This window comes from Neolamprologus multifasciatus, chromosome 18, assembly GCF_963576455.1.
Source record: "Neolamprologus multifasciatus chromosome 18, fNeoMul1.2, whole genome shotgun sequence".
Classification (NCBI taxonomy): Eukaryota; Metazoa; Chordata; class Actinopteri; order Cichliformes; family Cichlidae; genus Neolamprologus; species Neolamprologus multifasciatus.
Genome location: NC_140456.1, coordinates 24722999 through 24748480, shown reverse-complemented (window position 1 = coordinate 24748480; position 25482 = coordinate 24722999). Strand labels below are relative to the sequence as shown.

Sequence of the window (25482 nt, the reverse complement as noted above, 5' to 3'; positions counted from 1 at the left end):
TAGTCTGTGTGTGGGTCACACCAGGGCCGATTAAGATGCGGGACTTTGCTTCAATGTCTGGGTTAAAAATGCACCAACCGGCCAGTTGTTACTGGGGTGTTTTGGTGGCTAGATGGTTTACTTCGAGTGCAGGTTTAAAGTCTGATGGAAATGAAACTTGCATTTTAATGAAGCTGGACCTTTTGTATTGTAGATAGATATTGTAGATTGTCGGCAGTTTCTGGATGATGTCTTTAGGTATGATGTCTATGTATGACAGCTCGTGCATAAAGGTTTGATTAAATAAATAAAAGCAAAACAAAATATAAACATTCATCCATTCAAAATATATTACTCAGTCTTGTTAATATGTGTGTTGTCGTCTTTGTCCACACTATCCACTGTGCTCAAATTTATACTATTATATCTTCATCACAGAGACAAACACAAAGATTTACTCCCACATAACACTTTGGGTGAATCTTACCATCATTTGTCTGCATATGGTTAATTTGATTTGCCCTAATTTGAATTTCCAGTTCCTCTGCTATCAATCATACGCAGAAAACACACACAATCATTTCCACAAAATGTAATTTGAACTTATTTCAGCTTTAAATTGATTTGAACTTGTTGATTTTCTATTTTTGTATGTAATGAATCCTCAGTGGTGTTCTAATGCTGTCTGGCAGCTTGTATGGTATAATGTGAGATATATGTATATATATATGGGACTTTGGTTAGATCTGAGCGTAGGTAAAACCATTTTCCAAGAGATCACGTGTTTTTTTTTTTAAATTAAAATTGTGAATGTAGTTTTATTTTATTTAAATTTTTCCGTGTACCGTGTTAAGAAAAAAAACTTGAAAGGTTTGAAGAAGCGTGTCTCTGAAGCATGTAGAAATACAATTCCCACAATTCCAACGAATTTAAGAAAAAAAACGCGCATGCGTTCTCGATCTGGGCCATTATTTTGTCCTCCTCAAGCTTCAATTGAACAACGGGCTAAGCGCTCCTTGAAATGAATTAATTATTAATTCACGGAAAGAGCTATTTTTCCCCTCTATTTCGGACCACCGACACTCATGGAGTCTCTTGGTCAGTAGCTCGGCTGCTCAGTCCTCCGTTTTACCCGGAGGCCGAAAACAGTGCGCGGAGTGACAGCCCCGTTAAAGCCTGCAGACTGGGTGTTTATCTAGTTGGCTAGCCAGCCTAGCTAGCTTCCTAGACAGCTACGAGGGGAGAAAAAACCCGAAAGGACAATTTATTGACTTTTGAAAGACAGGACTGTGGCCGTCCCTGTCCCGTCCAACCAGCCGAGGGGATGGCACACCTTCGAGACATGCAGAACCAGGTAGAGAAATGATCTTTTCTTCAACTGTCACCTCCCTGCTTCTTATCCAAGACCAGCCGAACCCCCATGGCTTTTCAGGCTTTCCATGAATAACCCGGGTGGTGGGCTAGGCCATAAAAGCAAGTGTTAGTATGCACAGATGTGAATTTATGTATATATAATGTTCTTGTCGGTGTCACAGTCAGGTGTACAACTGACTGCCATCAACAAATGACAAATATGTAATAATAATCTCTGATCTCGTATGAGTGTGTAATAACATTTAATTTTTTCAGAGTTGGGCGTTTAGAGTTAAGTCTTAATTAAGATAATATTTTTTGCACTTAGTGACTTCTTTGAAGGCGTCTTTGTTCGCAAATCATTGCTCATTTCCTGCTGTTATGGAGAGACAAAACCACTGAACTTTCAGGAGTCACACTTCTTAAATTACATCCTGGCACAAAGCTCGATCTAGAGTCTAGTTAATTATATAGGGATGTGACTGAATAGATGGGCACTGACATAGATAAGAAGGTTAATTATAAATCACATTTTATATTTGGGCAGCGCATGCAAACACTATAATATGGAGATAAGGGACAACTGTGAACATGGCTTCTGTGTTGAGACTTGCCCACTCATAAGCACACACATTAAACTACAGGGGGTTGTCACCGTGGTATATACTCTGTACTTAAATCCCTCTTTTGCTCTCACTGGGCCAGAATACTCGGTTGGACCCTGAGGAGTACTTCACCAAGCAGGAGCGGATCGGCAAGGGTTCGTTTGGAGAGGTCTACAAAGGCATCAACAACCGCACAAAGGAGGTGGTGGCCATTAAAATTATAGACCTGGAGGAGGCAGAGGACGAGATAGAAGACATTCAGCAGGAGATCACGGTGCTGAGCCAGTGCGACAGTCCTTATGTTACAAAGTATTATGGCTCATATCTGAAGGTGAGATAATGTAAATACTGAAGTGACACTTGCCCAGATTCTTAAATATACAAACACATACAGTGGTTTGTTCCTTCAATTGTTTCCTCCTCCCACAGGGTACAAAGCTGTGGATTATCATGGAGTATTTAGGTGGAGGATCTGCTCTGGATCTAGTAAGTCGATTTCTATTTTTATGCAGCTTACAAAGTTTTAGACAACTCCTACAATAGTGCACTTTTCATACTCGAGAAGGAAAACTCATCCTTTTGTCGCAATGTCACCATCCTAGCTCCGTCCAGGACCTCTTGAAGAAACTTACATTGCTACTATACTGAGGGAAATACTAAAGGGGCTGGAGTATCTGCACTCTGAAAGGAAGATTCACAGAGATATCAAAGGTAATGAGCGCTCACTTCGATCTTTACGGTGTTCGGTCCTTTTAAATCAAACTCTGGTTCATTTTCCCCCTTGGTGCTGTTTGTTTGTGCAGATGTGAACCCAGTTATCGCACTCGGGCACAGACCAAAACAGCCACACAGAGACCCTTTGGAAGAGGTTGTCTTGGTGCAGTTCTAAATGAACTCCAGAATAGTTTATTTATGATGTGAATATGTTCCTGGTAGTTGACCCAAACAAACTACCAGGTTACAAGTTTGAGATTTAAAAAAAAAACTTCCTGTAGGCACGTATGCTTTGTTTTCAGAGATACAGCAAGGTACTAGAGATGTGCAAAGGTCTGTATGGGCTAGCAGCTGTCTGTGAAATGAAAGTAAATTCTATGTATTCTCTGATAGTCGAGGACACAGCACCTTCTTTCTATATTTACACATCTGTCCAGTGAGCGGACTGAACATCCTGACGTGTTTTTTTTTTTTTTCTCTTTGTGAAAAGATACCAAATCATAGGGAAGAACTCCAAGTTTACAAACTCACCAACTATACCAGAGAAAACAAACTATAGGTGTGAACACACCCAAAGAGTCTCATAGGTGTCAGCTAACAGCTAACATAGTTGTCAAGTTCTGCGCTGGTACAAACTCGGGTATAATTCAGAGCTGTTTTGTAAAGTACGCTCTTGTGAGTACAAGACTCAATGCTGTGATCCAACGTTTTATGTCAACAACTGAACGCTGTGATAAGAGAGCTGCTGCACAGCCGGCCTTAACCAGATGCTGCAGAGAAGAAGTGCACACACTGAAATATGCCAACGAGCTGTGTACATTTTTAACACCATCTGTGAGCTCGAAATCTCACAACATGCTGCGTGTGCGACTTGTATACACTTTTACATATTTCTGTGTGTGGAGCCTTTTCTGCTCTGTTCTTTCCTTGTTATGAAAGAATGTAACACTTTGTAATTAAGTAATCGCACAAATAAGGAGTTTAAAACTTTGGTGTGTTACTCGGTGGGGTGGATTTATTCTCCGTATTATTTGTGTTCTTGTGCTCCTTTTCTCCTTTTATCTATAGTTGCTTGTGAAATTAAATGCAGCACTCCAGTCTCCAAAATCCAAAATTAATTATTAATTCATTTTGGATTTCAAAAGTGAGAGTTGGCCTGAATAAGCTGTAACAACATTGTTACTCATTATCTCAGATGTTCTGGCCTCATCTTATTTTTAGCACGTTATATTAACCAGACTGCTGTAACAGATACAGAAAGCAGACCCAGATACTTTAGGTTGTATTTTAACGGTCTGTCTTTTCTGCCTTTCTCCCAGCTGCCAATGTGCTCTTGTCAGAGCAGGGTGATGTGAAGCTGGCAGATTTTGGGGTGGCGGGGCAGCTGACAGACACTCAGATCAAGAGGAACACATTTGTCGGCACGCCTTTCTGGATGGCCCCGGAGGTCATTAAGCAGTCAGCCTACGACTTTAAGGTGAGGCAAACGTTTGTGAACAAGCTGTGTGTACACTGAGAGCATGAAGAGACATCATTTTGTTGTTAACCAACGGGAACTGAATTTTGATGCCTTAAACAGCTCTTTATGTCTTTACCCACTCAGGCTGATATCTGGTCTCTGGGAATCACCGCCATTGAGTTGGCCAAAGGGGAACCCCCCAACTCTGATCTACACCCCATGAGAGTCCTTTTTCTAATCCCCAAAAACACTCCACCCACATTGGAAGGCCCTTACAGCAAACCCTTTAAAGAATTTGTAGAGGCTTGTCTAAATAAAGACCCCCGTTTTGTGAGTAAAACACCAACATACATCAGTATCATACATCTGGTAATAACTGCTGCAGAGAGAAGCTGAACATGAATTCTTTATCCTACCAAGTATTTTGGATTAGCATGTCTGGTCCTTAATAGGAATTAGAGATTGTTCTGGTTGTTTCTCAAATATTCCAACATGATCCAAAGTGCGCTCTTGAAAGGCACCAAAACCTTTCCGAGTAATTTGACACTGAAGCTTGCTTTAGCATGTGTTTGTAGACAACAGCACTCCAACTTGTATGGGCTGAGTGATATTACCCCTGGTTGGACATTTTTATGCTCCTCATGTTTTTATTCACTACAATATAAAGCACCTTGAGGCAACAGTTGTTGTGATTTGATGCTGTATAAATGGAATTGAATCGAACTGAATTTCTTCTCTGCACAGAGACCAACAGCCAAAGAGCTTCTGAAACACAAGTTTATCACACGTTACACCAAGAAGACAGCTTATCTGACAGAGCTGATTGACCGCTACCGCCGCTGGAAATCGGAGGGGCACGGGGAGGAGTCCAGCTCGGACGACTCGGACATGTTAGTCTCAAGAACATCACACTTATTTGCATTAACAATCAGGGTGTATCCGTCAGGGGTATGTTTGACTCGTCCTTTCAATCTTCTTCCTCTTTCTGTCCCCGCTTCTTTCAGGGATGCTGATGGTGATGTAGATCAGTGTCCCATGTGGACCTTCCCCACAGTCAGGCCCACTTCTATGAACAAGTTACAGAAGGGCTACACGCACACAGATTCAGAGGTAAGGCAGACTGAGCAGAGAGACGGAAACACCAGGTCGAATCTTTTTTCCTTTCTTCTTACACTCTGTTTTTCTCTTTGCAGTCAGGAGATTCTGTGAAAAGGCAACCAAAGTCACAGTGCTTGTCTGCTTTGGTAACACCCACCTTCAGAGAGGTAGGCCATACTGTTGCTTTTTATACAATCTCAGATTCATTTAGACAAAATGTAGTAGTCGGAATATTTGCTTGACAATTGAAAGGTCACTGGGGTCCAAAAAGAAGGGCATCCGATGTAAGACTGCCAAATCAAACACGCAGCATTACCTAGTGTGGCGACACCTTGTGGTAATTAAGCAGCCGACAGCAGCGTTTAGATTCATTTAGACTGGGTGTTGGCAACCTTCAGCATCAAGAAGCATTTTAGCTCCTGCCTAGCAAACAGTTAGATAAACAAAAAGAAGCACACGTGGGTAACGGGGCACAAACAGGTGGATGAAATTGGGAGAGGATAAATCAATATATATATATAGTAATTGTAACCTGTGGCTAACGTTGCTGATTTAGACAAAGGGCCAACATCATGACACTGTGAATCTCTGCCTTGTTTTTTACCATTAACAGGTAAGAGTGAAGTGGGCCTTGTTATGATATTAATAAAAAGCTTGCACCCACATAACCTGTTTCTTTATATTTACTCTAAACAGAAGGACGTTTTATCGCCGCATGGCATACTGAATCGTTCCTGTTTGATTTTTCCTTTACCACCAGTTGAAGGAGAAGCGGCGGGCAAGTGGCGGCGGAGTAGGAGCCATTGAGGAACTGGAGAATGCCTTCAACCTGGCAGAGGAGTCCTGTCCGGGCATCTCTGACCGTCTCGTTACACATGTGATGGAGAGAGTGTGCAGGTGATGCACCGCCGTCTCAGCCGGGCTGTTTAATATTAAACAGCAAATACACACTTATCTTATTCTGACCTGCTGCTTCATGTCGTTCTTTTAGGTTTTCTTTAAATGGCAACACCACCCCGTCTTCGCGGTGAAAGCCTCGCTGGATGTAACGTGACCCTTCGACCCTTTTTCAGTCCCCCCCAAATCCACACAGCTTCTCAGATAAGGACCACAGACGAATCCCCACCCACCTCCATCCCCTCATACCTGTACACCCTTCCAAGTCCAGTCCCTGAAGAGATCTTTTAATTAGTTATAATTAAATATTTTTACAGTTTTTCTTTATGAGCGGAGAGTATTTAAGACAAAAAAGCCATGACAGTTAGAGCGTTGTGTATCCATGTTAGTGGGAAAAAAAACAACTATAATAAATTCTATGAAAAATGTTCCATTATCTTTGCTGTCATATGTCATTAATTTAACTACTGGCTCGTGTTTCTTTTTTATAGAGGACCTATAATACTTTCCTTTATTTTCTGTCATGTATATGCTGTTACATGCTTGATGCTCAGATTACACTTGGCCAAAGTTTAAGTTTACTGCTCAAAAAGGAACACTTAATCCTCACAGTATAACACCAACTCACTTCAGGAGTATCAACCTGGCCAGGCTGGAACCTCGAACCACTGTGAATTCATTTTGTGTGCTTTTAGAAATGAAAATGATAGCGTGATGCTGAGCTCCTGGACAGTATTTGAGTATTTGGCTGCTTCACCAGCATAAAGTCCAACAGTGGCTCTGGGGATTTCATCCCTGTACTATTCTGTGTTATACTGGGATCATTAAAGGTTACCTTCATTGTTTTGAGCAGTGTAATTACGTCAGTGAGCTAAAAAGAGCCCAGACTTAAGACTGCTATCAGTTTCAGACGTTTTTTTCCTACTCTTGATTCTGTATGGTGCGTTGCGATATTCTTTTTATGGTCTTTTCGGGTACATAAATTTAGCTGTGAGCACAGAAGCCCCACCCATGCGCCATACAAGCCTGTGTATGAGAACGATATTGAGAGTAAAGCTGGTTTTAGGGGAGGGTGAAGGAAACAAGGTTGTTTCAGAGAGAACAATTAACTAAAAGGGTACAAATACAAGATGGTTGAGGATTATTTGTAACAATGATTTCCAAAGATATTGGAATAATGGTCTAAGATGAAAGTATGGACCTAGAAACATAATAGGTTAATTTTAAATACAGTGCAAAAGTCTTGAGTCACCTCTCTTTTCTTTATATTTTGTTTCCAAGGAGCCAGACTTTTGTAATTTCAAAAGTGCTATTGAGCAGTAGTTCTCAAGGACATCTTTCAAAAACATATTTTGGACCTTGGCTGCTTTTTCAGTCCAGTCCTTGCACCTGTTCATTGCCAGTGGAACGTTTTCTTTTTTTAATGACCAGCACCAATGAACCATTCAAGGGCTGCATTTCAACCAGCAGCGATGGAGATTGTGTCAAAAATGATGGAATTATAAACCAGGAAAAGTCAGATTTTGTTCCAACATGTAATCCTATCTAAAAAGCATATAGAAGAATAAAGGTACATTTCATCTTTCAGACTTGCTAGAACTGTTTTTTTGCCTTATTGTGTTAATAAAAATGTGTTGCACCTTTTTCTAGTTTTCCTAGAAAAACATGAAGAAATGAGGGGTGGCTCGAGACTATCAGTATCAGCTTTAACGTAGCCTATAGGTTCACATTAGTCCAGTGCTGCAGATGCTTCATTAATGTTTTAAAAGGTAATCTTCTATTTAAAAAAGGAAATGCTGTTACACTATCATTTGATTCCTTTTCCACGCCTCTTGCACATGGGAATATAAGCTTGGAGGTTTGGTAATTAACCTCTATATCTCGCAGTATCTCAGTAATTAGTGACACCCTGTTACTGTGAGGGCAGAATCACGGTGGTTCTTTCAGAGGTAATTAATCTCACTGAAATAAAACACGTAGCAGAGCATCACCTGATGTGCATGACGAGCAGCTTCAGGCTCCTCTAATTTTATAAAGTTTATGGTCTAACTGAACACCAGCAGGCACTGATTAGGTTTCAATGGGAAGTGTTGCCTGTCTAAGATCCAGTGTATCATACACCCAGAATCTGTAATCAGTAGAGTTGTGTTGCTTCTGAGGCATACCTCTCTTTATGGATTTAGAAAAATTAATTTTACAAAGTGTTGCATGACCAATCGCACTGTGGCTCATGGCTGCTTTCGTCTAGTCATAGTCTGGCAAAATGCTTTAACACGAGCAGCTTAAATTCAGCCAACGGTAATCAGGCAGTCACCTGATCTTCCCTAACACTGCAAACTTACCTGGTAAGTTATTCTCACAGACGTTAAATCTTGCACAAAAATGACTGAAACTGTGTCCATTGTCTTTCCGTATACACACAAACGCAGTGATTACACACACCTACATTTCTTTCTGTTATTTAAATCTTATTATTTGAACAGCTCTCCCTTAGAAATAAAACAAAAAGAAAATAGGGGGGGAAATGTTTAAAAAAAAAAGCAGACTAAAAAAAAAGTTTGATACTTAATAAAACTTTTATTACAATATATGTATCAAGAACAAAATCTGTCAGGTACAAACAGCACAAAGGAATGTCAGGACTCGCATCTCGGCTGGTGAGGGGATCGTTGGCTACACTGACCTCATCAGGTCGCCTTTAAACTCTGTGGTCGCTAAAACCACAAAGCGTTCAGCAGTAGGGACAGGTAGAAGTTTCAACTTCTTAAATCTCACTGTACCAATAAACTCGCTCACTGCTCCTGTCACATGACTTCACTTTACACTGAGGACGACACACGTGAAGGACTAAATGCATTTAGTTAAGTGAAAGCACCAAAGAGGCCTCGCGCCTCATTTGTCTGGCGTATGGGGAAGACTATAAAAGGTTATGGATCACAGTTTAATTCATATCAAAAGGAGCTTAACCACACTCGAAGGCAGTTGAACATGCCGACACCGATCTGAGAAAAGCACAAATGGATGAAACACTGCCCTAAAATTTATCATAATTTTTTTATGGGTTGAGAATCGCATGCACATGAGCGGGTTAACATCAATACTGAGCAGGACAGGTCCCATTTAATGGCAAGCATGTATGGTGAACTCATAAATTGTTAAATAATGATTTCTCCTGACAGGAATAACATTGACACAGTCATGTAACAATGGAATAAAAGAGGTTTTTCAGCTACGTCTGCTACTACAGTTATCTCTCTCTCAATGACACTCATGTGTTAGCATGTGCTCCGACAGACGCTTCAGCACTAAAGTCTTCGCATAGAAGCAGCAATACTTTGGTTTTCTGAACAGCAAACAAAAGGAAAAAAAATTAACTATCTCCCAATATAAAATATGCAAGCATTTTAAAATATTGGTCATATGACTTCATTTCAGTAAACGATTTCTTCTAAAGTGGTACAATTTAAAAAAGAAAAAAGAAAAAAATGGAACCGTGTGTGAATATATAAATGTAACACTGTTGAATATAGTTTACTGTATGCATTTAAAAAAAAAATGACTCCAGATCCCATGTGGAGCTGAAATTACAAAAATAATAATAATAAAATAGTGGCAAGCAAGAGGAGTCATGACCAGGCAGCTTTACACCTTTTCCATCTCTCTGGTCAAACTCGAGCAGTGGCTCAAATATCTAATCCAGAAAAAAAAGAAAAGTAAGAATATTAATATTTGGACATCTGAAGAAATCTAGCACGCTGTAAAATAACTGATGATGCGTCTGCAACAGAATCGGCCTCGGGTCTCCCCACAGCCTCTTACCATCAGTTTCACACATGTTGGCCTTCTCCCTCTCCGTCTCCTTGTTTCTGCATCTGGGCCTGCATCTTGGCAATCATCTCCTGCATTCGCCTCAGCTGAATGACACAGAACATCAAAAGGTGTGAATCAGGACACTCTCATGGCTGCGACTTTGAAGTGACATAAGGCATTTTTGGGGGGTTTTCTATATAGTCTATCATATAATATTGTTTGTTGTTTCTGCAAGGTTGTCTACTTATTTGTTTTATACTGGACCTTGGTGCACACCCTCACTCCATCCCCTGTCTGAAATATGCCGTTTCATCTCCTCCCCCTTTAAAACCTGCCTACTTGTTTGCAACAGTCAACAAATCTTCTGACTGGCTGCCCGTCGCAAACACAAGCAATAAATGTGCCTTATCTTTATCTTGGCCCGAAAACTTTCTTTAGGAAACCTAAACAACACATTTCTTTGAAAACAACGCTTGTAGTCTAAAATATCTCACCTCAGCCTCCTTCTCCTGCAGGATCATATCCTTGTCCATTTCCTCCGGCTCGGGTCCCTTTCTGCTTTACAGACACAACTATAGTTACTGCAATGCTGTGCGCTGCAAAGATCAATGACTTCATTATGCAGGACACAATTAAAAAGATAATCATTAAAGCAAATGCACAACTGGAGAGGTTATAAATGCTCTTGTAGTGATTTTTGAAGCGTGATTATTTAGTCTGCAGAAAAACTGTTTTCTCTGCATGAGAGAATGTTGCCATTTTAAGCAGCGTTAAGCAAACACGACAAAAGCCACACTGAGGAAGTAGAAAAGCGGGTCAGTGGGTTAGTTTTGTTTGCAGGGACAAGGCTTCTCAGAGAAGAGTTGGCAGCTACAACAAATAACTACACAGAGGTGAAAGCATGAAGATTCAAGAGAGAAGCAGTGGGTGCAAAGGTCAGGGGAAGAGCAGGACCTCCCCCAAACTAAGAAAATCCAAAAATAAAACAGTACCTCCATCAGTGCACTCACTGGGAATAAGGCAATTCAACACCAAACACCATCTTTGGACAGATGGCACGGCAAATATGAAGACAGTAAAACCACACCCTTATTCTGTGTTGCCTTTAGAAGAAGTCTAAAAACAGTCCTTTGGATCTACGTTAGGGGTTAAATAATGAGCTACCCACACTATGTTAAATGCTACACACACAGTAATCTTGTTTCTAACCTGCACAGATTTGCTACACACAAGATAAAACAACCCACTAAAGCAAACGTCACTAAATTCACCTCCAACTACCTCTGCTACAGTCTATTACAGTTCACATGCAAAAATCACGGGTTAGAACTACTGTACTACAGAACTGATACTGGAAAAAGGAAATGAATGACCGGACTACCCAATGAACAGCAATAACTCTTTATTTTTCCTTTTCTGGTTGGTTTAGCTGGGTTTTGTTAAGTTTCACCTCATGTGTGTGTGTTTTTTCCACAATACTTTACTGGATGTAAATGTACACACAGCTCAGAGATTTGCTGTTTGAGGAGGGGGAGGTGCAGAAAAGCAAGCAGACAGGGAAGTACGTACGCAGGAGACATAGGCAGAATGTAACCATGGGAGGACAACCTGCCACCCCGTTTGAGGCGCTCCGAACGGAAGTTCTCATAGTGCAGGTCCTGGGTTACTTCCTGGAGATCTTGCATGTGGGTTCTGTGGGATTGAGGAAAAATCAAACAATAAACAGATTTGCAGGGAGCTCAGGCACCGCCATACTCCCTCCAAAGGCAGGCGGAGACCGTCTGGTTACAGCAGTTTCAAAATGAGACTACTTTATCTACACAGTTTTGTCAACTCACAAACTTCACCACTCACATCAGCATGATCCGCAGTTTGAGGAAATCATTGTGCTCCGGGTTCTCCACCTCCACCACTCCCCAAGGGTACAGACGACCTCTGACCTTTTTCCCTTTGGCCTCAATCTGCTGGTTGGAACCTACCACTGCAAATGGGATGCTAGCCTGGAGAAGAGGAGCAGTAGCTCATATTTCTGCTGTCATGTTTCAACCACACACCATGGATAATTATGATACTTAAAACCAATCCCTAAATTGATAGTTGGAAGTTCACAAGATGACCAGGAGAGTAGGATTGGGTCGTCTACCACTTCACCTTAACTAACCAACCACCTAAACCAGCAAATCCTGCATTTATGACATATAAACTTACTGTTTTTACAAAAAATTTATATTTGTTGGAAAGGGCTGCCTGATGGCTTTCCTCTTTGCTTTTGTGGTCTGCTCCGGGTAACACACTGAACCTTGACCCAGTGTTTATTTTGATGCGTTTGTTTGTAAGCACACGTGCCATCTCACAAGTTGATTCACAGAAAACATAGAAATTGTGTTTTGTTCAAATCTCCCATCGCTATTTACGTAGGAAGAAGACAGAAAGAAGCCTTTTTCCAAAGTTGAAATCTTGCACAGATAATGAAGTCAGTACCTTGAGGATCCTCGTCTGTTCTTTGAAATCTTCATCTTCATCTGACTCAGCATCGGGAAGATGGTAGATTTTGATGCCATGCTCGTCGATCTCGTCGAGAATCTTGATAACACGAGAGTGAAAAACAACAGTTATTAGCAGTTATGTTAAACTGATGATGATCTTCTGCTTTCTTTTGATTCCAGACCCGAGATAACAACCCTCAGATTCATTTTTCAGGATCTGCTGATACAGTAGTACCTGCAATATTCTGATGCACCCACTGGATAAAGCGATGAGTATGATAACATGATACTGTAACTACTCTTCAAGTCAGGAAATGGAAAAAGTCCCTGAACAATGGGTAACTCTGGTGTCCTCACCCTGCGCTTGAGCCTCTCCCTCTCTCTGAGGGTGAGTGTGTCGGCCTTAGCGATGACAGGAACCACATTGACCTTGTTGTGAATGGCCTTCATGAACTGGACGTCAAGTGGTTTCAGGCTGGGAGGGAAAGGAAACAGAGGGTCAACGAGAGACAAAGAATCTGCGTGAACAGAGGACCTTCACTGTAATGACTTAGGCCTATACAGTATTTGTGAAAGTGGGCATAGCAGGACGCACCCGTGGCCGAGTGGGGAGATGAAATAGAAGCAGCAGTGAACTCTATTGTCAACAATGTGTCTACGATTTAGGCCGCTCTCGTCGTGGAGGTAGCGCTCAAACTGGTCATCAATGTAGCTGATAATGGTGCTGAAACTGGATGGACAAAAAAAGAAAAAGTTAGAAATTATACTGAACAAAAGCAAACACAAAGCCTGGCTAATAATAGATTCTCCCCTATCCTTAAGATTTCTACAGTGTTATTTTGAGCCATCTAACGTTAGTGGGTCATCACCACTCGCAGATCACAGGAATAAGATAGCAATTCAAATCCAAAAATACCTCATCTACTCATCAGCCTCCACCCTACAAGGATTTCTCACCAGTCTTGGCTGTTGATGGCGTCTCCGTATCCTGGTGTGTCAACCACAGTGAGGCGGAGCTTCACTCCTCGCTCCTCGATTTCTACAGTGGATGCCTCGATCTGAACTGTCCTTTCTATTTTTTCTATAAGGAGGAAAGATCAAATGCAGGTTTCTCAAACTGCTTCACAAAAAATGAATCATCTGTGTTTTCAGCATGTAAATGTGTGTGTGTTTTACCTGCTGCTCCAGGAATGACTCTCTCAGGGTACAGGTCAGTGAGGAAGAGGCTGTTGATCAAGGTGGATTTTCCAAGTCCAGATTCACCTTTAGATAACAGGAAGGTAAAGCTGTCACAAGTAAATGAGGGCTGCATAATGGTTAAAGGCCTGTATTTGTATAGCGCTTTAATAGTCCCTACGGACCCCAAAGTGCTTTACACAACCAGTCATCCACCCATTCACACACTGGTGATGGCAAGCTACATTGTAGCCACAGCCACCCTGGGGCGCACTGACAGAGGCGAGGCTGCCGGACACTGGCGCCACCGGGCCCTTTGACCACCACGGTCCGTAATTATTAGCATTAACACAATGCTAATAATTACAAATGCACAGTCAGGCTCTGGTTAGTGCAAGGGCTCTTCTAATGCAGAGCTCAGTTTCAACCAAAAGAACAAAGACGTCCTCAGTGCGCCGCAGGAAACGCAGTGTGTAACACACACTGCATCTCACACAAGATGGAAATACACATCAACCAAACTCTAAATCTGACTTCAGCATTAATCTTTCCCCAGCCGTCAGGTGGCTGAAACCTTGTCAGAAGCTGGGAAGGATACGAGTTTGTTCACGAGTTAAGGGTAAGAACCTTAATTTGACCAGAGAGGTTACACAAAAGAGACCTGACATTCAAAAGCCAAATAGAAATCTACAGAATTCCAAATTAGCAGGTTAAACAGGAAACATAACACCAATTGTGTGGTGAAATTTCCATTTTTCCATTTTCTTTATGACTTTTCAAATTCAGGGTCAGGTGGAAGCTGGAGCCTATCCCAGCTGTTATGGTGAACAGGCAAGGTACACCCTGGACAGGTATCCAGTCTATCGCAGGGGAAAGGACTGATGTGATTCTAAAACTATATTACCTACAGCTCTTTAATAAAATAAACAAAGGGTAAACAAACTGTATTTAATGAGAACAACGTTATTTGAATGCTTCAGTCGATATAATTTACGAATGAATACACATCAGCCATGCATCCAAATACCAATAGTAGGTGTTCCTCAAGTGAAAGACAATAGTAACTCAGTCTGATAATCTGGCCAAGAAAAACCTCCTGCACACCACACAAACATCTGATCTGATCTGCCGCGTCGCTTCAGTCTAACACTCTGCCTGCTGTCTGGAAAAAAAGATTCAAAGCAACCGTAAAGGCAAGAAACTAATGTTTAGTTTCTTGGTTACATCCAGCTAAAAGCAGAAGTCAGCACAGACACAGAGTCTTAAACAGCTGCTACTGCTGCTCCCGCCAGGCTGTGACAAAAGATTTACTGAGGTCTTCTTTAGTGGCAATTTGCCAGGAGGTCTTGTAAGGGAGCAAACTGACATATTTATTATGCAAACTGCAAGTTCAAGTGCATGTGGGAAAGGAAGAGAGTACAGAGATCAATGCTTTCCATTTTCATTGCAACATTATTATTTCTATACGTGGAGAAGAGCAGCATCTAGCCGCTCAACCAGGTAAACACTGATTTAATTTAATAACGGGGGGGGTTACACAGAGGGTATATTACTGCATTACAAGAACCAGCAGGCCTCGCTGTCCACTGTTTGAATAAGTCCCTGGAGGCACACAGGCTACATTCCTCTCTGGTTTATTTTAAAGAAGAAGGATGAGCAGTGTTGAGGGGAGCTTCGACCCTCCCCCATTCCCAGCAAGCACAGGGGTTCACCCAGTCACAGGAACCAGAGCAAGAGTTTACACTGCTGCCAACATCAGCTGAGCAGCTTTACCGATGACTACGTCTGCGCAGAAAAAAAAACTTCATGCACAGTAAGACAGTCAAGTGCACGCCTACGAATGATAGAACACAAAACAACCGGCGTGCTCGCGACACACAAACGAAAAAAATCTACGGAAGTCAAAAAGAGCTCAGACTGCAAAAACTGCATATTGTTCAAACGAGCATCCAAGATCCCAACATGAATTTAACCCAATAACATGAGCGAAAAAAGACAAAATACATTCCACAAAGTGGCCGTGTTTACTCTAGCTTTAACATTCTTATCGCTGAGATACATTATCATTTTCCAGACGAAATAAAAAACAGCGTCACGTCACAGCAACGTGAAAAATGTGGTGGGAAAAGCATTAGCGCACTCACCTACAACCATAAGGGTGAACTCAAAGCCCTTTTTTACAGATTTTCGATGAACCTGATTAGGCAGGTTGGCGAATCCAACATACCCCGGGGTCTCGGGGTTTGAGAACTGCCCCTGCTGTAGAGGAGAAAAGGGAGGAAAAGTAAAAAAGAAAGGAGTGTAAAATGATTATTACTTCCGATTAAACTGAGCAGGATAAATGTGAGGCGACAGCTAATTATATGCAGCGAGCTTAAATCACTGAGCAGGCTTGAGTGTGACCGGGGTTATTTAAGAGGCTATTTCCAAAAGACCTCGCACCACCCCATTCATCCAGCATTTTCTACACGCAGCTCAACAAAAGGAAGCCATTTACCAATCCCTGCAGCTAGCCAGGCTGTATACCAGAAAATTCAAATGTAATACAAAGCAGCACCTTCTTTATTCTGTTTATAAGGTGGACAAAGCCTCCATTCCTTATCCTTTCAGGAAGAAGGTCAAGATGAGTGAGCTTGATAAGCAGTGTGTTTTTACACTGCCCTTAGCCCTTTCAGTACAAAGAAAACTGCATGAGTGAGTCATGAGGATAATGAGTAGCACGCAGACAATGTACCCTTTAACAGGACAGTAATATCAATGCCTAAAAAACAAGAAGTTTCAACTCAGTGGGCATATTGTGTTTCCTTTTCACTACCACTAAAGCTACTGCAATGGAGTAGGCAGTCACTGAAGTACAGGCAGGAATCTAGTATTACAGCATGCCTATTGGTTCAGATAGAAAAACTGGTTGGTTGGTTTGTTTGATATGATTTACCTTCATTTTGTCAGCTTGAGACATTTTTTCCTCCTTGTTTAGGCTGAAAGAGAAGACAAAAACAGAGATATAAACCAACCAACACAAAAAAATCTTTTCTCACCCTTCTTCTAAAATGGGGGTTGGACTCATGCAGTCACATACTCCGAGGCTTCAGAGTATGAGAGACAGGAAGTCTGTTTTTTGCTCGGAGTGGCTTGTGAGAGTGTTGTGTCTCACCACAGAAAAAAAACTGCTTTCCTGCTCTAGGTGTCTGCATTACAGCTGCATCCCACTACAGCTCTATGATCTGAGGGAAGAGATGAAGCTTAAGCCTTCAAACCCCACCTTTCTGTAATTACCATCATATCGGTCTCTTTTGCTAGTTGTGTTGTAGGCTGTTGTATCTTATTCGAAAACCCCTGAATGAACTGAAACTGTGAGAAACACACCCACAGTACGAGGGAGAAGACGTTTTCTCTGCATATAACCGAGCATTTCTTTTCCGGTTAATTAACTAAATATGTTTCCGAGGTAGTTTAGTTGAGTTAGCATTACAAGTCAGCTGATTTTCTAAATGTGACTGATATTACTTAATAAACCAGCTTCGGGGATTTTAAAATTTTGCTATAGCGGTAACAAACCTCCGGGTTATCAACAGTCAATTGAACGCTGTTTAACAAGCTAGCAGCCCGAGCTAGCAGCTCAGTACACTGTTAAGCTAAGCTTTAATTACTATTAACTAGCCGGGCAGGAAATCAAATAAGCTAATGTTAGCTTCGTCGTTTTAACAGCGACGGCGCCGACACACTCGGTGATAAATAACTGGTTAAATGCTGAAAAGTACACGGTTACCTTGCAGAGTAGATGGAAGTACAGGGAGCGATGAGCAGCAGACTTGGCGGACACCTCAAATTCTTCAGATTCCGCTGCAGCAGCTTCCTTTAGCACACAGACCACAATGCACTGGGCGAGAGGAGCGCAGCAGGCTCAGCCCTCAGCCGAGCCACTGAAACTGCTAACTAACTCAAACTAGGTGCCAAAAAGGTAAATTAAAAAAAAACTAGACTTTAGAAAATATAGGTAAATAAAAATAATAAAAACAGAGAGGAAGATTATTTTGTGTTTGTCAATATAGTTAAGTCATTGCTGCAGATGTTCAGTAAGAATAGGTTAATAAAAGACTGGAATAAAAAAATAAAAAAGGCTGTAATACCTGATCTAAAATTTTGCCCTTGAAAAATGTCCTCTATGATATAATAACAGGATTAAACTAACATTCGTATCAATGAAAACTAAGGTGAATCTTTAACATGTTCAGACTTATAGAAACTAAACTGGAAAAAACAAACAGATTCTAACGAAAACTTAATTGAACCGAAAACACTGAAGTCTGAAACTGACAAAAAAAGACAAAAAAAGACTTTGCCCCTGTGAGTCAGCAGGAGCCTGTGTCATGTACAAGATCGGCCATTAGAAGTACATTATAAAAAATAAAAGCCCATCAGACAGAGCATGGGGGTTATTAACGGGCTAGACTCCCAAAGGGGATATAATAGGAGCTACCCTGAATTATTAATGTAGTCCAGTCTGTGATGCAGCTCAGATTGAGCCTTTATGGTAAGTTCAACATAGGGAAGTCTTCTTCTTCTTCCACCTGCACATATTGGGTGTCACCACAGCTGATCATCTGCCTCCAGCTCAACCTATCTCTAGACTTCACTTGAGTCACACCAATGTCTGCAGGTCCTCCTTCACTACACTCATGAACTGAAGCCTTTTGTCTGCTATACCTACTATTCCTCCTCTCCACTTGTCCAAACCATCCAAAGTTAATAAATCCAACGTAAAATAATTATAAAATATTTTACATTTTGTGAAACATCTACAATTTCATTAGCTGAGGTTTCATGAAGGTGGACGATCTTGTGAGAGACAGGCTTTGTAGCATTTTTATGGATATATTTTTGTGATGTTTTCAGATATTTATTCTTTCACACTCTAGTTCTCCCTCAATGGGGAGCAGCTTCAAGGAATTAGCACAACTTCTACTTATTCCCACCGATGTTAATAATGGAATTAATATGCCGCTATTGTCTGCCCATCTCCTTATCTCAGTTATGTTACCTAACAGCAGACCCTCTAGACTGAGGAGACTGGGTAATGTAGGTTATATTGAAGATAGGGGTGTAAACTGAGAAACATTTCCATGTGTCAGCCTGTTTCAAATACTTGTCATTGCTGGTATGTTTTCCTCAATGATGCCAAACTAATGCAATGCAGCTGTTGCACAAATGAGTCAGAAACTCCTGTTATTAGATAGTGTTGAGAGAGATCCTGTTAAACAATGCTGATTGTCCTTGTAAGGGAATCAGTAAATAATGTAAGTTATAAGCAGACTTGATATGACACTAGAATCTATTACTCATTAATACCAGTCCCTGTTTGCAGAGCTGTCTGAATAACACTGGAGTGTAGCTTAAAAATGTAAACAATCAGTCAGGCTGGGACAATCCTGATCTTTTTCTTCTGAACAAAATGGCTTTCACATAACTAACTGTTGTCTGATTTATCTATCTGAGTTGTCTAACTTCTCTATCTACGGTTACAGGCTGAAAGGATCTGATAGCACTTTGGGTGTTTGGGTAAAGCGTGGGTGCACTCTCAGGGGGAAGGGTCACATTTCTATACCGATGATTCCTAACTGTTCCTATAAACAGTGAAGCACACCGATCATAGGTTCAAGAGGAAAACATAGCTGATTATCTTGTGTCAGTTTGCTTTAAAAGGAGGCTTCTCAATATTCACAACATACAGTCTTTGCAGCACATGTAAGGCTATCATGAAATATGCCAGAATCATATCCTGCATATCCTGCTTACAAATGGGGATTCGTTACATTTATTTGACAGAATTTTACAGCCTGATGCAGTTACACACTGATATCTTTAATGGATGACTCCATATTACATCTCATTTATGAAACCTTTGAGAAAAAGAAAAAAGAGAGATCACGGTTTGATGAAAATGATGTGATAGCTCTAATTGCACATTTCTGCAAATGTCCAGGATCATGTCAAAGTCATATTGCCCATTCCAGCACACAGCTACAGCTACACCAGTTCATGTTAAATGTAGAATAAAAATGCACTGATGGCTTCCATAATGAAGTTCAATTAAGTCATACCTAATCAATGATGTGTCAAATCCAATTAATTATGACTTTGGTAGCTGGACATCAAATGCTTGTGCGTCACCGAGCTAAAGTAACGTTACCTAACAGGAACTAGTTCTTACATGAATTTTAAGCAAAGGTTACATGTTACATGCTAGACAGTGAATTTATAGAACGTTTGGTAAAAACCAAGACAGCTGTGATTGTTACATTTTATAAATTATACTTCTTCCGTCCTTTACATGCGGCTCGTTGGTCTAGGGGTATGATTCTCGCTTTGGGTGCGAGAGGTCCCGGGTTCAAATCCCGGACGAGCCCAATGTTTTTGTGCCGTAAATCACAATTATTTTTGACGCACCATTTCACAGTTTCTTACAGACGTGTATTACGTTCAACTTTTGGTTTTTAATAATGTTCTAATGTAACTGATATTAGTAGTAAGGCTTTTTCTCAAAAGACTTGGGCTGTGTGTGTGTGTACGTTCCTGAGTCTCCTATCACTCAGCGATATACTGATCTCTTGTGGATTACTGCGAGTACTGCAGGTAGGTGTGCCTAATACTGTTTTTGAAAATATTTCTCAAACATCATTTAGAAAATTTAATGTCATGAATACACATTTGAACCAAATTTAGATCAAACATATTTTAAATGCCTTCCTGGTTAAAATAAATAAATAAAGGTAGTTTAGAAAACATTCATGTGGATTGAAGGCTGTCTTTCTGTCTTCAGCCAGTAGTAGCTTATCAAACCTTACACTGTGCCAACACCTCTGCTCTCCCCGTTTTAATGTAATCCAAGAAAGCCACTCCTCTGCTTAGGCTGAGTCCAGAAGACGTCTTGGGAAATACCAGCTTGTTTCCCTTTCTGTAACAGCACTCACATCATCGCTACAGAAACTACACTATTTCCATTATTTCTATAAGCTCCTTAGTGACAGCTCAGTCTGTCATATGTATTGGCTTCATAAGATGAGGCGTCTTATGAAGTTTTTTAAAAATATATTTCATGTGCTTGTTTCCTCGACTCGACAACATGGCAAAAAGCTAAAGTTCTGCTTTGGATAAGAATAAAAGTTCCTGTGAAAGAGTGCAAACAAGAGAGATCCATGCAAAGAGCCACAGCTTCTCTTTTCTCAGCATCATGTTTTTTCAGTGGAAAACAAACTTCATAGCAGAATCTGAGACAAACAGGGAAACAAATTCTTCTCTGGTTTTTGATCACATTTACAGTAGCAGATATGTAGATATTCTACAGATGTTTAACATTTTCTGTCAACAATATTAACCCAGGCAAGCACTCCTCTCCTCTCTCTACCGTCGCCACAGCCCTTTAACCAGAGTGTCATTTAAAGTAAGCAGCTGCCTGCTTAGCCGGCACCTTTCACTTTTCAAGCAGCACTTAATTTACTGGAGGACATTTTAAATCTCTTGCCTCAATGGCACTGAGTCGCTGACAAATGCCTGGTTGCAAATGTATCTCATTGACTGCTGACTCGGTTGTATTACAAGCTGGCTGATAGGGGCTGCCACAGTAATGTGGCCTTCAGGTTTATCCTCAGATGTTGGAGGAAGTGTATTAATTTGGTTTAGATGGGGCCTTATGAGAGCGTACTGGCAGGCAGACACGAGCCAATCCCCCACCCCCCTCTCCGTCGACCTCGGATTGAAGCTATCTGCCACAGAGCCAAAGCATATTCTACCATCAATGTGTCAGGGGAAAGCTATTAAAACCGCTTTACTTTTCCTAAGTATCATGAGAATAAGCACAAGATTTAGTGAAATCCTCCCTGGAGCACTGAAAATCTTGGGGATTTTCCCGCTGAAACGTTTCCTAATGGGCCGCTCAGAAGTGTCAGAAACTCTTGTTAGACTTGAATGTTTCGGGATTTCAGTGTATTTATTTGCAGCTGAAACGACAAAAATTTTAAGTCTGAGCGCGTCAGAGCTTTCCACGTCATCAGATGGAAACAAATTCACCAGCAGAAAAAAACAGAACCTTAGATAAACTCAGCTTACCTTTTCTCAAACACCATCAGTGCACACTCAGATCACACACACTGATGTGCAGCAAAGCACGGCAGATTAATGTGGTAAGGCACCCGAGCAGTTTCTCCATATGATGATCTTTATCTGCTTCTTCGACCCTTCACTGAGATCTTAAAAATAAATAAGTAAACAGGAGACTTTTTGTCAATAAATCAGTAATTTTCTCGCTCTTCTCTGCTGAGTTTGTTCGTTGATAGAAGCGATGACTGAGATTACAAGCTCAGCATTTTGATTTATTACGCAAACTTTCCCCATTTTTATACTGGCGTACAACCAAGAATTTCATTTTGACCATCAATTAAACTGCTAATGTATTTTTGAGTTTATTCATTGTTTGGTCTACAGAAAAGAGAAAAGTTCATGACAGGTTTATTTGATTTGTTTTTCAGTCTGAATCCATTTGATGCCACGATTACTGTATCTTGGGCATAAAGTAGAATATCTGTGGTAGATGTTCGTAAATATTAAGATACTGATCCAAGATTTATTTTGGTTTTGAAATAGTTATTACATCAAATTTACTGAATTTACAAACTTTAATTAATTTAAAAGTCAAATATTTAAAACATTGTTGATTGTACAGTGTGGTTTATGTCACATTGGTCAAATTCAAGTGCTTATTAAGTCACTTGAGATACTGTCAATCATGACTACATTACTATTATTTTATTAAGTGATAATAAAAAAGTCACAAATGACTTTGTTTTCACAATCTTTTCTTTAGGCAGTGGAGTGCTGTAATTCCACCATGTTAGGCAGAAATAATTATTTCCACTACTGAAATGACACCATTGCTCATTACTTCTCATGTATAAACTCTTTAGGCTGCATGACTACCAGCATTAGTATTAACAGCATTGGTAAATCACTTTAAGATGTCTTCTTATCTGTTTACAGTGAACATAACATTGCAGTAGACAGACCCATCTATACTGACGCAATGATACACATAACCCATGATACATGATAACCCAGCAACCCACTGCACATATGGTGTCTCAGCTTTCATTATATTAATGTATTTTTTAAAAAAAAATCACAGGCTGAGGAACTGACTTGGAAATCAATTCAACAAACAGAGAACAATGGTACTTCCCTGGTGCATGCACTTAGAAAGCTACAACATTAACTGACAAAGAAATCGATTAAAATTGTTCATCAGCAAAAAAGAGAGCGAGAGAGAGAGAGAGAGAGAGAGAGAGAGAGAGAGAGAGAGAACGGGTAGAAAAGTCACTTAAACTCAAACTACTTAAGTAATTAGGTCGGGGGTGGGGAGTTCACACAGCTTAATCTATTTAATTCATTTGTGGATTTGGGCTGAAAGTACTGAAAAACATACATCTGCCCAAATGCATGTACTAGTCACTTTACTGGCTACACTAGTACTAGGCTGGACTGCACATCCATGATATTAATCTCCTTTTCTACCAAACCCCAAAGGAGATGTGGTGACTGTGGAGGCCATTTAAGTGCAGTGAACTCGCTGTCTTGTTCAAGAAGCCAAACTGAGATGATTTGAACTTTGTGACATGGTGCACTGATAGAAGGAGCCATCAGAAAATGGGTACACAGTGGTCATAAAAGAATGGACATGGTCAACAGCAATTCTTAGGTAGGCTGTGGTGTTTTAACAATACTGTTTGTACTACAGGAAGCCAAAATGTGCCAAGAAAACATTCCCCGCACCATTACACCACCACCAGCCTGAGCTGTAGGGGTGGGGGGAAAATCGATACTGTGTAGTATCGTGATATTTTGTTTGCTAATAATGTATCGATACTGGGACAGCAGAAATCGATATTTTGTTACAAAAAAGGTTTTTGTGCTCTGACTTCAGAGCATGTTGATCCTTTTTCTGAGCAAGAATCCTGACATTCCTTCACTGTCCAAATGTGTTTAACTTTTTTTTTGGCAGCAATAAACATGACAGTTTACTTATTTTAATTTAAGACATGTTTTATTTTAATTAAGTTTAAAACTTTTTTATTTAATGTAAAATTATATTTTGTTTTGATTTACTTTTAAATTCTTCAGTTGCTGAAGGGGCTGCATAGTTTTCATAAATAGCATAGTTCAGAATAGCTATAATTGTACCAGATGGTTGATTCAGTTAAGTTGGACTAGACTGTAATACAAACCGTTCCGTTTGTCAACAATAAAACTGACTGAAATGAGAGAAAGACTGAGTGCGAGACTTTGATATTAGATAAAATGAATATTGATAAAGTTTACCTTTATGTACAGAATCTGAATATCGCAAAATATTTTTAAAAATTGCAATAATATCGTATCGTGCATTAAGTATTGTGATAATATCGTATCGTGGGATGTATGGTGATTCCCACCTCTACTGAGCTGTTGATGCATTCATGTTCTTTACACCAAATTATGACACTACCATCTGAATGTCATGGCAGAGATTGAGATTTAAATCACCTTTCTTCCACATTCTGATGCTCAGTTTGAACTTTACCAGGTCATCTTGACAATGTCTACATGCCTAAATGCATCGAGGGGCTGCCGTCTGATTGGCTGATTGGAGGGGATGATGGATAAATTCAAGTAACAATGTTTCTCCCTTCATATTTTATAGGCTCCTGTAACTACCTTTCATATCATTAAGAAAATGATCCCGCCCCAGCTCAACTTTTCATTTGCTCTCATGAGCTCGAAAGGAGCCGTTGTTTACACGTCACGAGCTTTACTCAGTCAGTAAAATCAGGCCGTGCTGTAGTTCCAAGCCTTGTCAGAGCAGCCCAAACTCTCCTATTAATAAGCCTTTACAGCAGCTTTGATCCACCTCCCAGCAGACAAGGTTGGGCAGATTGTAGTAAGAGTTTTAAAGCCATTCATGCAATTTTCCAATAAACCCTTTTCCCCAAAGGAAAAATCCCCAGAACATCCCAACAATGACTGTAAGAAGGTAAGGTTCCTCTGAACCACGTTAAACGATTAAAACAGGCTGATTTTAGCCAACTGACTCCCAGTTAAAACAGTGAATTCAAAGTGGGGGCTTTATTTTAACAATGCACCGTGACGTGACCTATCCGGGATGTAATCTTCTCTTAGGGACAGCCTGGAGGAGCTTCTATTACAGTTTTTTCTGAATGCTTAAACCCTAACTGTGATTCTTATAGCACAATTCCTAAAACTATTAACACTTATAGCAAAACCACTCACTGAGTTTGCAAAACTAAAAGCACAAACACTGCTTTGCACTCAGTTTGCAATTTTGTAACACACACTTTGCAAAACTGTAGGCACAACTCACTGCTTACACTCAATTACCAAATTTCCAACACACTCCTAGCAAAATTATACACATGTATGGCTATCATTAACACTATTTTGCCAACTGTCTGGCACACTTTCACATGTGAAAACTGTTTTAGATAATTAGTCCACTTTGCAATCAGCCTAAGCACTATAAACAGGCCACAGGTAAGCTGTCTATGTGGAGTACAATGGAAGGAGCAGTAAGAGTGAGAAGAGTGAGAATCAGAGGAGGCCGAGGGAGAGGACGTGGAGGTGAAGAAGTTGGAGGAAGAGGACGTGGAGGTGAAGAAGTTGGAGGAAGAGGACGTGGAGGTGAAGAAGCAAGAGGGTTAGAGGAAGTTAGAGGAAGAGGACAAAGAGGAGCAAGAAGAGGACGAGGAGGGGAAAGAGGAAGGGTAAGAAGAGTAAGAAACAGAATAACTGATGACATCAGGGCTACAATAGTGGACCATGTCATCAACCATGGGATGACCCTGAGGGAAGCTGGCCAACG

The 25482-nt window shown here is 40.6% G+C and overlaps 2 protein-coding genes and 1 non-coding gene across 4 annotated transcripts; 2 read left to right on the top strand and 1 right to left on the bottom strand.

The window, feature by feature from the left end:
* Positions 1-918: 918 nt before the first annotated feature.
* stk25b (serine/threonine kinase 25b) lies at positions 919-6541 on the top strand. Its single transcript, XM_085139358.1, has 11 exons — positions 919-1333; positions 2038-2268; positions 2367-2423; positions 2540-2648; positions 3971-4128; positions 4255-4440; positions 4855-5000; positions 5115-5220; positions 5304-5375; positions 5969-6105; positions 6200-6541. Exons 1-11 carry the CDS (start codon positions 1304-1306, stop codon positions 6237-6239), a joined length of 1272 nt encoding a protein of 423 aa, XP_084995484.1. The 5' UTR covers positions 919-1303; the 3' UTR covers positions 6240-6541.
* Positions 6542-9656: 3115 nt separating this feature from the next.
* Positions 9657-17500, bottom strand: septin2 (septin 2). Of its 2 annotated transcripts, none has more exons than XM_085139359.1 (13): positions 17347-17500; positions 16513-16555; positions 15722-15836; positions 13578-13664; positions 13359-13482; positions 12997-13131; positions 12759-12876; positions 12397-12498; positions 11770-11915; positions 11485-11607; positions 10410-10470; positions 9925-10019; positions 9657-9796 (listed from the first exon to the last, which is right to left on the bottom strand). In XM_085139359.1, the coding sequence occupies exons 2-12, from the start codon at positions 16534-16536 to the stop codon at positions 9933-9935; spliced, it is 1122 nt and encodes a 373-aa protein (XP_084995485.1). In that variant the 5' UTR covers positions 16537-16555; positions 17347-17500; the 3' UTR covers positions 9657-9796; positions 9925-9932. The 2 variants fall into 2 exon arrangements, with proteins under 2 accessions (XP_084995485.1, XP_084995486.1); XM_085139360.1 differs by having other exon boundaries at positions 11524-11607.
* Positions 17501-19912: 2412 nt separating this feature from the next.
* On the top strand, positions 19913-19984 carry trnap-ugg (transfer RNA proline (anticodon UGG)). Its single transcript has one exon. It is a non-coding gene; the product is annotated as a tRNA-Pro (tRNA).
* Positions 19985-25482: the final 5498 nt, after the last annotated feature.

What these genes read in the sequence shown, in the direction of transcription:
- stk25b (XM_085139358.1), top strand. Translation starts at nt 1,304, where the DNA reads ATGGCACACCTTCGAGACATGCAGAACCAG. An exon ending in AGCTCGGACGACTCGGACAT is followed by an intron (nt 5,001 to 5,114) that starts GTTAGTCTCAAG and finishes CGCTTCTTTCAG; the next exon opens with GGATGCTGATGGTGATGTAG. An exon ending in TAACACCCACCTTCAGAGAG is followed by an intron (nt 5,376 to 5,968) that starts GTAGGCCATACT and finishes CTTTACCACCAG; the next exon opens with TTGAAGGAGAAGCGGCGGGC.
- septin2 (XM_085139359.1), bottom strand. Translation starts at nt 16,536, where the DNA reads ATGTCTCAAGCTGACAAAATGAAG. An exon ending in GTTCACCCTTATGGTTGTAG is followed by an intron (nt 13,665 to 15,721) that starts GTGAGTGCGCTA and finishes TGTTATCTAAAG; the next exon opens with GTGAATCTGGACTTGGAAAA. An exon ending in TGCAGGAGAAGGAGGCTGAG is followed by an intron (nt 10,020 to 10,409) that starts GTGAGATATTTT and finishes TGTGTCATTCAG; the next exon opens with CTGAGGCGAATGCAGGAGAT.